The sequence below is a fragment of the Bombina bombina genome, chromosome 8 (genome assembly GCF_027579735.1).
Source record: "Bombina bombina isolate aBomBom1 chromosome 8, aBomBom1.pri, whole genome shotgun sequence".
In the NCBI taxonomy this organism is placed as follows: domain Eukaryota; kingdom Metazoa; phylum Chordata; class Amphibia; order Anura; family Bombinatoridae; genus Bombina; species Bombina bombina.
In genome coordinates, this window is record NC_069506.1 from 109390527 (window position 1) to 109405240 (window position 14714).

General features: G+C 40.8%; 1 protein-coding gene across 1 annotated transcript in view; it reads left to right on the forward strand.

Moving 5' to 3' along the window:
* The window catches only part of UBE2J2 (ubiquitin conjugating enzyme E2 J2), a 56491-nt gene that overhangs the window by 18494 nt on the left and 23283 nt on the right, over positions 1-14714 (forward strand). The window contains exons 3-5 of the mRNA XM_053690510.1: positions 10265-10305; positions 12489-12591; positions 13060-13198. Of these exons, the coding sequence (XP_053546485.1) occupies positions 10265-10305; positions 12489-12591; positions 13060-13198 (283 nt within the window). The remainder of the gene's footprint in view (positions 1-10264; positions 10306-12488; positions 12592-13059; positions 13199-14714) is intronic.

Consider the following 14714-nt stretch of genomic DNA (forward strand, 5'->3'; position numbering starts at 1 on the left):
CAAGCGTACCACTATCCCGGTGGAGGATAGCTGTGCTTTCTCAGATCCAATGGATAAAAAATTAGAGGGTTATCTTAAGAAAATGTTTGTTCCACAGGGTTTTATTTTGCAGCCTCTTGCATGCATTGCGCCTGTCACGGCTGCAGCGGCATTCTGGTTTGAGTCTCTGGAAGAGGCGATTCGCACAGAGCCATTGGATGAGGCTTTGAGCAAAGTTAGAACCCTTAAGCAAGCTAATGCGTTTGTTTCAGATGCCGTAGTACATCTAACCAAACTTACGGCTAAAAATTCCGGATTCGCCATACAGGCGCGCAGAGCGCTCTGGCTTAAATCCTGGTCAGCGGATGTAACTTCCAAGTCTAAGCTACTTAACATTCCTTTCAAAGGGCAGACCTTATTCGGGCCCGGCTTGAAGGAAATTATTGCTGACATTACGGGAGGTAAGGGCCACTCCCTTCCTCAGGACAGGGCCAAACAGTCTAATTTTCGTGCCTTTCGTAACTTCAAGGCAGGAGCAGCATCAACTTCCTCCGCTCCAAAACAGGAAGGAACTACTGCTCGTTACAGACAGGGTTGGAAAGGCAACCAGTCATGGAACAAGGGCAAGCAGGCCAGAAAGCCTACTTCCGCCCCTAAGACAGCATGAAGACAGGGCCCCCTATGCGGAGACGGATTTAGTGGGGGGCAGACTTTCTCTCTTCGCCCAGGCTTGGGCAAGAGATGTGCAGGATCCCTGGACGTTGAAGATTATATCTCAGGGATACCTTCTGGATTTCAAAACCTCTCCTCCACAAGGGAGGTTCCATCTTTCGAGGTTATCAACAAACCTAGTAAAGAGAGAGGCATTTCTACAATGTGTACAAGACCTCTTAATCATGGGAGTGATCCACTCAGTTCCGCGATCGGAACAGGGACAAGGATTTTACTCAAATCTATTTGGTTCCCAAAAAAGAGGGAACCTTCAGACCAATCTTGGACTTAAAGATCTTAAACAAATTCCTAAGGGTACCATCGTTCAAGATGGAAACCATTCGAACCATCCTACCCATGATCCAAGAGGGTCAATATATGACCACAGTGGACTTAAAGGATGCTTACCTTCACATACCGATTCACAAAGATCATTATCGGTACCTAAGGTTTGCCTTTCTAGACAGGCATTACCAGTTTGTGGCTCTTCCCTTCGGGTTAGCCACGGCCCCGAGAATTTTTACGAAGGTTCTGGGCTCACTTCTGGCGGTACTAAGACCACGAGGCATAGCGGTGGCTCCGTACCTAGACGACATTCTGATACAAGCGTCAAGTTTTCAGAATGCAAAGTCTCATACAGAGATAGTTCTTGCATTTCTGAGGTCGCATGGGTGGAAAGTGAACGTGGAAAAGAGTTCTCTGTTACCACTCACAAGGGTTCCTTTTCTAGGGACTCTTATAGATTCTGTAGAGATGAAGATTTACCTGACGGAGTCCAGGTTATCAAAGATTCTCAATGCTTGCCGTGTCCTTCATTCCGTTCCAAGCCCATCAGTAGCTCAGTGCATGGAGGTAATCGGCTTAATGGGCGCGGCAATGGACATAGTCCCATTTGCGAGCCTGCATCTCAGACCGCTGCAACTATGCATGCTCAGTCAATGGAACGGGGATTACTCAGATCTGTCCCCTTTGCTAAATCTGGACCAGGAGACCAGAGATTCTCTTCTCTGGTGGTTGTCACCGGTTCATCTGTCCAAAGGAATGACCTTTCGCAGACCAGATTGGACGATTGTAACAACGGATGCCAGCCTTCTAGGCTGGGGAGCAGTCTGGAATTCCCTGAAGGCTCAGGGAACGTGGACTCAGGAGGAGAAACTCCTTCCAATAAACATTCTAGAATTAAGAGCAATATTCAATGCTCTTCTAGCTTGGCCTCAGTTAGCAAGACTGAGGTTCATCAGATTTCAGTCTGACAATATCACGACTGTGGCTTACATCAATCATCAAGGGGGAACCAGGAGTTCCCTAGCGATGTTGGAAGTCTCGAAGATAATTCGCTGGGCAGAGTCTCACTCTTGCCACCTGTCAGCGATTTACATCCCAGGCGTAGAGAACTGGGAGGCGGATTTCCTAAGTCGCCAGACTTTTCATCCGGGAGAGTGGGAACTTCACCCGGAGGTATTTGCTCAACTGATTCGTCGTTGGGGCAAACCGGATCTGGATCTCATGGCATCTCGCCAGAACGCGAAGCTTCCTTGTTACGGATCCAGGTCCAGGGACCCGGGAGCGGTGCTGGTAGATGCATTAGCAGCCCCTTGGGTTTTCAACATAGCTTATGTGTTTCCACCATTTCCGTTGCTACCTCAACTGATTGCCAGGATCAAACAGGAGAGGGCATCGGTAATTCTGATAGCGCCTGCGTGGCCACGCAGGACCTGGTATGCAGACCTAGTGGACATGTCGTCCTGTCCACCATGGTCTCTTCCTCTGAGGCAGGACCTTCTAATTCAGGGTCCTTTCAACCATCCAAACCTAATTTCTCTGAGGCTGACTGCCTGGAAATTGAACGCTTGATTCTATCTAAGCGTGGGTTTTTGGATTCGGTTATTGATACATTAATACAGGCTCGGAAACCTGTGACCAGAAAAATTTACCATAAGATATGGCGTAAATATTTATATTGGTGCGAATCCAAGAGTTACTCATGGAGTAAGGTTAGGATTCCTAGGATATTGGCTTTTCTACAAGAGGGTTTTGAAAAAGGTTTATCCGCTAGTTCGCTAAAGGGACAGATTTCAGCTCTGTCTATTCTTTTACACAAACGTCTGGCAGTCCAGGCCTTTTGTCAGGCTTTGGCTAGAATTAAGCCTGTGTTTAAAGCTGTTGCTCCTCTGTGGAGCTTAAACTTGGTTCTTAAAGTTCTTCAGGGTGTTCCGTTTGAACCCCTTCATTCCATTGATATTAAGCTTTTATCTTTGAAAGTTTTGTTTTTGATGGCTATTTTCTCGGCTCGAAGAGTCTCTGAGTTATCTGCCTTACATTGTGATTCTCCTTATCTGATCTTTCATTCAGACAAGGTAGTACTGCGTACTAAACCTGGGTTTTTACCTAAGGTTGTTTCTAACAGGAATATCAATCAAGAGATTGTTGTTCCATCATTATGTCCTAATCCTCCTTCAAAGAAGGAATGTCTTATGCATAATCTAGACATGGTCCGTGCTCTGAAGTTCTACTTACAGGCAACTAAAGATTTTAGACAAACTTCTTCTCTGTTTGTCGTTTACTCTGGACAGAGGAGAGGTCAAAAGGCTTCGGCTACCTCTCTCTCTTTTTGGCTTCGTAGCATAATACGTTTAGCCTATGAGACTGCTGGACAGCAGCCTCCTGAAAGAATTACAGCTCATTCCACTAGAGCTGTGGCTTCCACCTGGGCCTTTAAGAATGAGGCCTCTGTTGAACAGATTTGCAAGGCTGCAACTTGGTCTTCACTTCATACTTTTTCCAAATTTTACAAATTTGACACTTTCGCTTCTTCGGAGGCTGGTTTTGGGAGAAAGGTTCTACAGGCAGTGGTTCCTTCTGTTTGATGTTCCTGCCTTGTCCCTCCCATCATCCGTGTACTTAGCTTTGGTATGGGTATCCCATAAGTAATGGATGACCCGTGGACTGAACACACTTAACAAGAGAAAACATAATTTATGCTTACCTGATAAATTTATTTCTCTTGTAGTGTGTTCAGTCCACGGCCTGCCCTGTCTTTTTAAGGCAGGTTCTAAATTTTAAAATTATAACTCCAGTCACCACTGCACCTTATAGTTTCTCCTTTCTCGTCTTGTTTCGGTCGAATGACTGGATATGACATGTGAGGGGAGGAGCTATAACAGCTCTGCTTGGGTGATCCTCTTGCAACTTCCTGTTGGGAAGGAGAATATATCCCATAAGTAATGGATGACCCGTGGACTGAACACACTACAAGAGAAATAAATTTATCAGGTAAGCATAAATTATGTTTTTTTATTTTATTTAATGGTTGACTTATGGGCATTGTGTGACACTATGGGCATTCAAAAGAAAAACGATACATAACGTTTTTGTTTCTGACTTTTATATATTTGTTTACTGGTGCATTTGAGGGGTTGTATGGCATTAGCTGTTTTTACTTAGGTGTGAAACCGCTTTCCATGTGGGTTGTGTTTGGGCCTACTTCGGCATCGACCTTAAGGGGCGTGGCCTATTTTCGCGCGCTCAGATGCAGCAGCAAGCAGTAACCCCGGTGGCTCCTGGACTGTGCAAGCTGGTCTGAAGTGTTGGAAAGTTATTTCGAAGTACCCTGGGGCCAGGTAGGCGCCACAGCAGAGCTGTGGCGAGGTACAGAGGGTATTTTTTTCTATAAATTGGCTAAATGTTGATATTAGTACTTTAGAGCCTTATTTCTGCCCTTACTTCAGGGTGCAGTAATTTTTGGATAAACCAACGATCTTAGGTTAAATTTTGAGATAATTTAACATTATTTGATCATTTTTGAAAAATTGTTCACTTTTTCTTTTCTTAAAGGCACAGTACACGTTTTTTCTATAGTTTATTTTATGCAATAAATAAGTGTTTAAACAACTTTTGTGGTATTACTAGTCTGTTCAACATGTCTGACATTGAGGATTCTCATTGTTCTATGTGTTTAGAAGCTTTTGTGCAACCCCCTCTAACATTGTGTAACTCTTGTACTGAAAGGGCATTACAATGTAAAAAGCATATTTTAAATAAAGAAAGTGTGCCTAAGGATGATTATCAGTCTGAAGAGAATCAGGATATGCCATTCAATTCTCCCCAAGTGTCACAACCTTTAACGTCCACACAAGCGACGCCAAGTACTTCTAGTGCGTCTAATTCTTTTACTCTGCAGGAGATGGATGCAGTTATGTCAACTACCCTTACAGAGGTATTGTCTAAATTACCAGTGTTGCAGGGTAAACGCAGTAGGTCAGGTATTAATGTAAATACTGAATCCTCTGATGCTTTATTATCTATTTCCGATGTTCCCTCACAGTGCTCTGAGTTGGGGATCAGGGAATTACTGTCTGAGGGTGAAATTTCTGATTCAGGGAATGTTTTACCTCAGACAGATTCGGATGCTATGTCATTTAAATTTAAGCTTGAACACCTCCGCCTGTTACTTAGGGAGGTTTTAGCGACTCTGGATGATTGTGACCCTATTGTGATTCCTCCAGAGAAATTGTGTAAAATGGATAAATATTTGGAAGTTCCTACTTACACTGATGTTTTTCCGGTTTCTAAGAGAATTTCGGAAATTATTAGAAAGGAATGGGATAGACCAGGTATACCGTTTTCTCACCCTCCTAATTCTTCTTTCTTCTTTCTTCTTTCTTCTTTCTTCTTTCTTCTTTCTTCTTTCTTCTTTCTTCTTTCTTCTTTCTTCTTTCTTCTTTCTTCTTCTTCCTCCCCCCCCGATCCGGGCCTGGATCTAGTAGGGGGCAGACTTTTTTTTCTTTGTTCAGGATCCCTGGGCACTAGAAATAGTGACCCACGGTTATCAATTGGAGTAAAAGGACTTTCTCCCAAGAGGGAGATTTCATCTTTCAAAGTTATCTGCAAACCAGATAAAAAGAGAGGCGTTCTTACGCTGTGTAAAAGACTTTTCTACTATGGGAGTAATTTGTCCAGTTCCAAATTTGGAACAGGGACAGGGGTTTTACTCAAACCTTTTGTGGTTCCCAAAAATAGAGGGAACGTTCAGACCCATCTTAGATCTCAAGTGTCTAAACAAATTTCTAAGAGTTCCATCAATCAAGATGGAGACAATTCGAACAATTTTACCAATGATCCAGGAGGGTCAATATAGGACTACCATGGATTTAAAGGATGCTTACCTTCATATTCCACTCCACAAGGATCATCGCCGGTTTCTAAGGTTTGCCTTGTTGGAAAAACATCAGTTTGTGGCTCTTCATTTCGGGTTGGCCACAGCACCCAGAATCTTCACAAAGGTTCTAAGGTCTCTTTTGGCAATTCTCAGACCTCAAGGAATAGCGGTAGCGCCTTATCTGGATGATATTCTGATTCAGGCGTCAACATATCATCTGACAAAATCTCACATCGACACAGTGTTGTCTTTTCTGAGAACTCACGGCTGAAAGGTGAACATAGAGAAGAGTTCACTTGTCCCACAGACAAGGGTTCCTTTCTTGGGAACTCTGATAGACTCGGTAGCCATGAAAATATTTCTGACGGAGGTCAGAAAATCAAAGATTCTAAATACTTGCCGAGCACTTCAGTCCATTCCTCGGCCATCAGTGGCTCAGTGTATGGAGGTAATTGGATTAATGGTAGCGGCAATGGACATTGTTCCGTTTGCTCGCTTTCATCTCAGACCACTGCAACTGTGCATGCTCGGACAGTGGAATGGGGATTATGCGGATTTATCTCCTCAGATAAATCTGGATCAAGAGACCAGAAACTCTCTTCTTTAGTGGTTGTTGCCGGATCATCTGTCCCCAGAGACTTTTTTCCGCAGATCCTCGTGGGTGATAGTGACAACAGATGCCAGCTTTCTGGGCTGGGGTGCAGTTTGGAACTCCCTGAAGGCTCAGGGTGTTTGGACTCAAGTGGAGTCTCTACTTCCAATCAATATTTTGGAACTGAGAGCAATATTCAATGCGCTTCAGACGTGGCCTCAGTTGGCTTCGGCCAAATTCATCAGATTCCAGTCGGACAACATCACGACTGTGGCATATATCAATCATCGGGGGGGAACAAGGAGTTCCTTAGAGATGATAGAGGTATCCAAGATTATCATTTGGGCGGAGGCCCACTCTTGTCAGCGATCTACATCCCATTAGTAGAGAACTGGGAAGCAGATTTTCTAAGTCGACAGACTTTTCATCCGGGGGAGTGGGAACTTCACCCGGAGGTATTTGCCTCATTGATTCTCAGATGGGGCAGACCGGAATAGGATTTGATGGCATCTCGACAGAATGCCAAGCTTCCAAGATACGGATCCCAGTCAAGGGATCCTCAGGCCGAACTGATAGATGCCTTGGTCGTACAACCTAGCTTATGTGTTTCTGCCGTTTCCTCTCCTCCCACGCGTGATTGCTCGAATCAAACAGAAGAGAGCTTCAGTGATCCTGATAGTATGCGGATCTAGTGGACATGTCCTCTCTGCCACCGTGGAGACTTCCATTGAGACAGGACCTTCTCATTCAAGGTCCTTTCCAAAATCCAAATCTAATTTCTCTGCAGCTGACTGCATGGATTCTCTGATTCGGTCATCGATACTTTGATACAGGCTAGAAAGCCTGTCACTAGAAAAATCTATCATAAGATATGGCGTAAATATCTTCATTGGTGTGAATCCAAGAGTTACTCATGGAGTAAAGTTAGGATTCTTTCTTTTCTCCAAGAAGGATTGGAGAAAGGGTTATCAGCAAGTTCCTTAAAGGGGAAACATTTCAGCTTTGTCAATTCTGTTTCACTAACGTTTGGCACATGTACCAGATGTTCAGTCTTTTTGTCTTGCTCTATATAGAATTAAGCCTGTATTTAGACGCATTACTCCTCCCTGGAGTTTGAATTTAGTTCTTCGAGTTCTTCAAGAGGTTCCGTTTGAACCCATGCATTTCCATGGATATCAAATTTTTATCCTAGAAAGTTCTGTTTTTAGTTGCTATTTCTTCTACTCGAAGAGTTTCTGAATTTTCAGTGCTACAGTGTGACTCCCCTTATCTCATTTTTCATTCTGATAAGATGGTATTACATACCAAACCTGGTTTCCTTCCTAAGGTTGTTTCAAATAAGAATATTAATCAGGAAATTGTTGTTCCTTCCTTATGTCCTAACCCTTCTTCTAAGAGGGAGCGTATGTTGCATAATTTGGATGTGGTCCGTGCCTTAAAGTTTTACTTACAGGCAACTAAGGATTTGCGTCAATCTTCTTCGTTATTCATTGTTTATTCTGGAAAGCGTAGGGGTCAGAAAGCTACGGCTACCTCTTTCTTTTTGGCTGAGAAGTATCATCCGCCTGGCATATGAGACTGCTGGACAGCAGCCTCCTGATAGAATTACGGCTCATTCTACTAGGGCTGTGGCTTCCACATGGGCTTTTAAAAACGATGCTTCTGTTGAACAGATTTGTAAGGGTGCGACTTGGTCGTCCCTTCACACTTTTTCCAAATTTGATATTTTTGCTTTTTCTGAGGCTATTTTTGGGAGAAAGGTTCTTCAAGCAGTGGTGCCTTCCGTTTAGGTTCCTGTTTTTTCCCTCCCTTTCATCCGTGTTGTTTTGCTTTGGTATTGGTTTCCCACAAGTAAGGATGAAATCCGTGGACTCGTCATATCTTTGTAAAAGAAAAGTACGGACCAACTTTTTTTTTTAAAGACAGTTTTTCTTAATATTTTTTGTAAACTTAAGTCACCTCTGCACCTTTTTAGCCTTTCCTTTTCTCTTCCTATACCTTCGGCGAATGACTGAGGGTGGAGGGTAGGGGCTATATATACAGCTCTGCTGTGGTGCTCTTCGCCACTTCCTGTTAGCAGGAGGTTAATATCCCACAAGTTAGGATGAAATCCGTGGACTCATCATATCGTAAAAGAAATGAATCAGGTAAGCATAAATTTACTTTTTTTTTTAATTTTGCGCTTGTAATAGGTTTGAGCTTAATTAATTTACTTCCACTGTACTTTCCAGTGCATGCCCTTTATCTCTCCTTCAGCTGTATACATAATTTCTCTTTTGTGTCTGTGCGGCCATAATTTAACATCCCACTGGACAATGCACAATATTATGTGTTCGGTTTACCGCCTGGCTTTTTTACTTTATATTTTACAGCGTTCCATCCCTCATCTTCAACACTTACTTTCTACATTTCTGTGGACACACCTCATACTTCTCTCTTAAAGGGACAGTCTACACCAGAATTTTTATTGTTCTAAAAGATAGATAATTCCTTTATTACCCATTCCCCAATTTTGCATAACCAACACAGTTATATTTATATACTTTTTACCTCAGTGATTATCTTGTATCTAAGCCTCTGCAAACTGCCCCTTTATTTCAGTTCTTTTGACAGACTTGCAGTTTAGCCAATCAGTGCTGGCTCCCAGGTAACTTCACGTGCATGAGCACAGTGTTATCTATATGAAATACATGAACTAACACCCTCTAGTGGTGAAAAACTGTTAAAATGCATTCTGAAAAGAGGTGGCCTTCAAGGTCTAAGAAATTAGCATATGAACCTCCTAGGTTAAGCTTTCAACTAAGAATACCAAGAGAACAAATAAAATTGGTGATAAAAGTAAATCTGAAAATTGTTTAAAATTGCATGCCCTATCTGAATCATGAAAGTTTATTTTAGACTGGAATTGTTCCCTTGGCCTCTCCCAGTAGTCGTATTATCCAGGTCAATGTGAAGGCCATTTCATCAACTTTTATCTACTCCCATCTCTGCTCTGTGTCTCCATTCTCGGATACTCGTTTTCCTCTTTCTCGCCACCACCTCTTAAAGGGACAATAAAGTCAAATTTAAACTTTCATAAATCAGAGCATGCAATTTATATTTCAACGTTGTCTCCCAGCATTATGATGCTCATTTGTATGACCTTACCTAGAATTCCCTGCTCCAGTGATATTGTTTTCTGTGGAGGAATGTGCAAGTTTGCTGTGCAACAATCTACTGTGTATCAAATCTGCTCTAAAAGCTTTACCTCTTTTTAGGTAAATTCAGCACTCGGCACAAGATACTCCTACCATTTTGCTCCATTTGTCACTTGAAGCACTGTCTAATCCTTCTGACCTGGGGCAGCATGTACTAAAAGGCGAGTGGACAAGCTTCTCAACTCGAGAAGTTGTCCGCTTGCCTACGCTGCATACAGGCAGTGGATGAACAGGATCCGCTGCCTGTATGTATCATTACACAATAAAGTGAGCGTGTAAAGCCCACCCCTTCTCTCGTAAGAGAAGGGACTGTCAATCACCCGGAGTGAGCAAGCTCTCAGTGATTTCTCGTTGCCCCCTCCGAAGTGACGAAGAGCGTCAGAAGCAGCGGTCTAATGACCACTGCTTCTTATATTGCAGGCTTGCATATGCGAACCTTCCCCCCAAGTGCTCCGGAACAGCTTACGCTGCTTAGTATATTAAGCCCCTGGTCTGCTTTTCCTTATCTTGTCTCGTGCATTGCAAATAAAGATTGAGTGACATTTTTCCAGTAACACTTTTAGACAGGTAAATGAATGTACTATATATATGTTTGTTTGTTTCACTATTTGTTTCTTTTTTTTTAAGGCACTATGTAGTACGAGGGCCTGAGACGACACCATATGAAGGTGAGAATACTAGCAAAAAAGCAATCGGCTTTGGATAACCTTTGCCTCTTTCACCAAGGCTATATAAGAACATGCTGTCTTTTAGAATATCTCTCTGTAGGTTTCTAGAACAATGTTGTTGTTTCCAGTGGCTTTTCTAAGAAATGTTTAGCCATGGCAGACAGCCATTTATCTTACATCCCAGTTTCTTATTTTCCATTTTGATAATAATTCTGTGCAACTGCCGTGTTCTATATGGACTATTACTACTCCTGGGGAAAACCAGTTTAGGCTTCTAGTTTGCAACACTATTACTTTGTTTTGTATAAACAGATTTGTACAGGATTTACTTTGTCTCCTATATTTTTTATATCTATTTACTATATTCTGCCACCTCTAAAAAGTTGTAACACATCCCCCGCTTATCACTGTGTAGAAGCAATATGTAATTTATGTGCACTGCAATTTTGTTTTAAGTATCTAAATTTGTTTTTTAATCTAGCAGTCATTGGGCGAACCTACTACAAGTTGAAAGTTAAATGTTTGCGTGCGAGCGAAACCCAATGCGTGCTAACTTCAGGACTTTGAAAAATGCAACTACGTGTATTTATGTATATACGTGTGTATGTATGTATTCACATATAGACATATATAAATACATGCGTATGTATGTGTATATATATATATATAATGTATATGTATATGTGTATATATATATATATATATATATATATATATGTATGTATATATATATATATATATATATGTATATATATATATATATGTATGTATATATGTGTGTGTGTGTGTGTATATATATATATATATATATATATATATATAAACATAGTCTGCTATGTGAAGAACATTGGAATGTGAAATATTGATATTGTCATGTTGGGCTAGCACACTTGAGTATATACGATCGTGTTTGTGTACGAGTCGGGTGTTTCCAATTTTTTTGCTCCATTGACTTCTATTGGGGAAAACGTTATCGCGCGCAATGTTCTAAGTTCTGTTTTTTGCGAGCATCAGATTAGCGCACAAGCGAAAAATTATTACTTTCAACTTGTAATATGAGTGCTACCTGACGTGCAAAAAACTTCTAGCTGAGTTAGTGCTCGAGCGGGGGCGTTAAATACTGCTTCACTTGTAATCTGGCCCTTAATAGACTACAATATAGTAAAAACATTACTTTTATATGCATTGGGAAACCAAAAATTGTGTGACTCGCTTTATTGCGGTGGTCTGGAACTGAACCCGCAATCTCTGAGGTATATCTGTATACCTCAATTCCATTCAAATACCTTGTCATATACCATATATCTTTTAACGCTTAACATTTTTAATTAATATTTATATATTTTTTTTATCAGTGTAACACTTTCTTTGAATGTATTTGTTGCATTTGGTGCACATTATTTTTTTTAACTATTACACTTTATGCTAGGGGGTCAATTTTTCAAGCTCCGTATGGAGCTTGATGCCCTGTGTTTCCAGCGAGCCTTCAGGCTCGCCGGAAACAGAAGTTACGAAGTAGCGGTCTAAAGACAGCTGCTCCATAACTTGTCCGCCTGCTCTGAGGCCGCGGACAGAAATCAACCCGATCAAATACCATCGGGTTGATTGACACCCCCTGCTAGCGTCAAATTTGTAGGGGGCAGCATTGCACCAGAAGTTCACAAGAACTGCTGGTGCAATGATAAAATGCAGAGAGCGTATGCTGTCGTCATTTATTGATGTGCAGTGGACATGATCCGCTATATCGGATCATGTCCGCTTGCATGTACATAAATTGACCCCCAGGTCTCAACTCGCGCAAACCCAACTTACGCTAATTTTGTTTGCACTCGAGCGATCTCGTTTACTTTCATCATGTAATATTGCTTATTACGACTCAACTCTAACAATAGAGCGCCACTTGTAATCTAGCCCATTATTTTTTTTAAAGCTCAAGATGTTGCTTAGAGCTTCAGTAAGAAATTGCAGTAGATGAATAAGAAATTAGGCTTGCCTTTTTATATATAACAATAAATAGTACAGTAACTGTTTCCCCAGATTGGTAAACTATAGTGATGACTGAATGTGAAAGTAGTTGCAAAAAATACATTCTAATAGTTGTCATTTTAAATGTTTTTAACATTCAATGGATGGTTGCAGCAATATTAAATTCTTAATTTATTTTTTGGTTTTCTACTCACTAGGTGGTTATTACCATGGGAAACTTATATTTCCACGAGAATTTCCATTCAAGCCTCCTAGTATTTATATGATCACTCCTAACGGAAGATTTAAATGTAACACACGGTAAATATTCATGTTTTTCTTTACAGTTGTAAACATTGTAAAATTTGTATTTAAGGGACATACAACAAGTTGGGATAGAGACAAAATATAAAAGGATGTACTTTAATTATTTTACCTGCAAATTTATACTGCAGTGCTCGCCATTAACACTTTCTTTTAAGTTTCTGAATTGTACAGCTCTTGCTCCCCCCCACACAAATTCCTTTTATGGCTGTATCTATATCCACCTTTGTTTTGGTAGAATGCAAGACTTTAACACTCATTATCTGCTGGAGCATGCCTAGAATAAGCAGCTGGGGGGGGCGGGGTCAGAATTCTCCAGACAGCATAGCTATGTAACGACAATTATTTTAAAATACTTGCCAACATTTTTATATGCAAACTATTTTAACTTGATTAGCCCTTTTAGGATATGCCCTGACCTCAACATGATTTATGGCATTAATGGATTTTCTATTGTCCCTACAGTTTATGTCTTTCAATCACAGACTTCCATCCGGATACTTGGAACCCTGCCTGGTCGGTCTCTACAATTCTAACTGGTCTTCTCAGCTTTATGGTGGAAAAGGGACCCACACTGGGCAGCATAGAGACCTCAGACTTTACGGTATGCTCTGGTTAACTTTCTCAAAATAAAAGTCACAAAACACATTAAAAAATTAATTGAAAAATACAGTTACACTCATAACACCATCTAATAAAAATTATTTAAAATAATATTGCACAAGAAAGTTACAAGGGCTCAAACATATGAGGTGTTAGATATCAAAAAGTCAGGCAAAGGGCTTTAACATAGAGATACATACATATGCTTGTCTAAATATATATGTGTGTGTGTGTGTGTATGTATATATATATATATATATATATATATATATGTGTATATATATATATATATCTATCATCAGCACTACTAGTCAAATGATAATTGCAGTCATTCAAAACTGATGTTCTCAATGCAGAGATACACCAATCTAGGTGCACGGTAGTGGTAAACTATTGAATATTAGGAAAAAGAGAAAAAAAGACCACTATACGCCAGCTCTAGACTATTACATATAAATAAGAAATTAGCCCCAGGGTGGCCAGGAGGACTAAGGGAAACTAGTAGAGAAGAAAAAACAAAGATAACCAAAAAAAATATAATGATAAACATAATGTATTAGTTCTTGGCAACAATAAGACAAATTGTTTCAAATCGGCAATGCAAACTGCAATATAAAGAAAACGCCGACAACAATGACCATAATAGCATTATAAACCATGGATAACAATTGTTGAATTACTTATTAAATCATGCAGTTTCACAAACTGTCTGCCAGGACATTACAGAGAACAAAGTTCAAGTTCCATTTAGAAGATAACTTCTTCCTCTGACTATCTTCACAGAGGATATTCTCGTATTAGTAGAATATGGCTGTGTTGGGAGTTAAAGTTGTAATCCAGACTGCATAAATATGCAATAGATTAAGGCTGTAGGCATTATCACATTACGACAAACGGTCCATCACACTCTGACTTACAAACCACAGGTTAATCTCAAATAACCGCTTCACAGAGGTGTTAGTGTGTGTGTAAGTAGCGTGGGATGCAGGTAGCGTATCTCAATAAATTAGTATGCAGCAAGTTAAAGATGCAGGTAGCGCATACCAATATGCAGCAAGTTACAGATGTAAGTAGCTTGTGTTAGTCTGCGGTAAATAAGAAAAGCAGGTCAAACTTGAATCCACAAGTGTCATATGTACCAGCACATAACCGCTTCACAGAGGCATCTGTGTGTGTTACAAATCCACAATGTAATTACCTGTTCTGAAGTAGATCCAAACAGACGCTACATATCCGCTGCAATTTCACCTGTATCAGTAGTTCCTAGACACATTGATTCTTTAGACTCTTTCGTTTCTGATCAACAGAAAATTGGAAGGCACTTCAGTGCACAGCACGCCTTCACTAGCAAGCCCCATGAAGCAGAAACCATTTGAAGCGGCAGTGTTCAGAAGACAACACCGCCGAAGTTCAACTGCTGCGCACGTTTCACCTGTTCCAACATATGGGCTTCTTCCAGCTTAATTATCATTGGTGGATACTTCCATCTATTTAAACAATAGTCTCCACCTATTTTA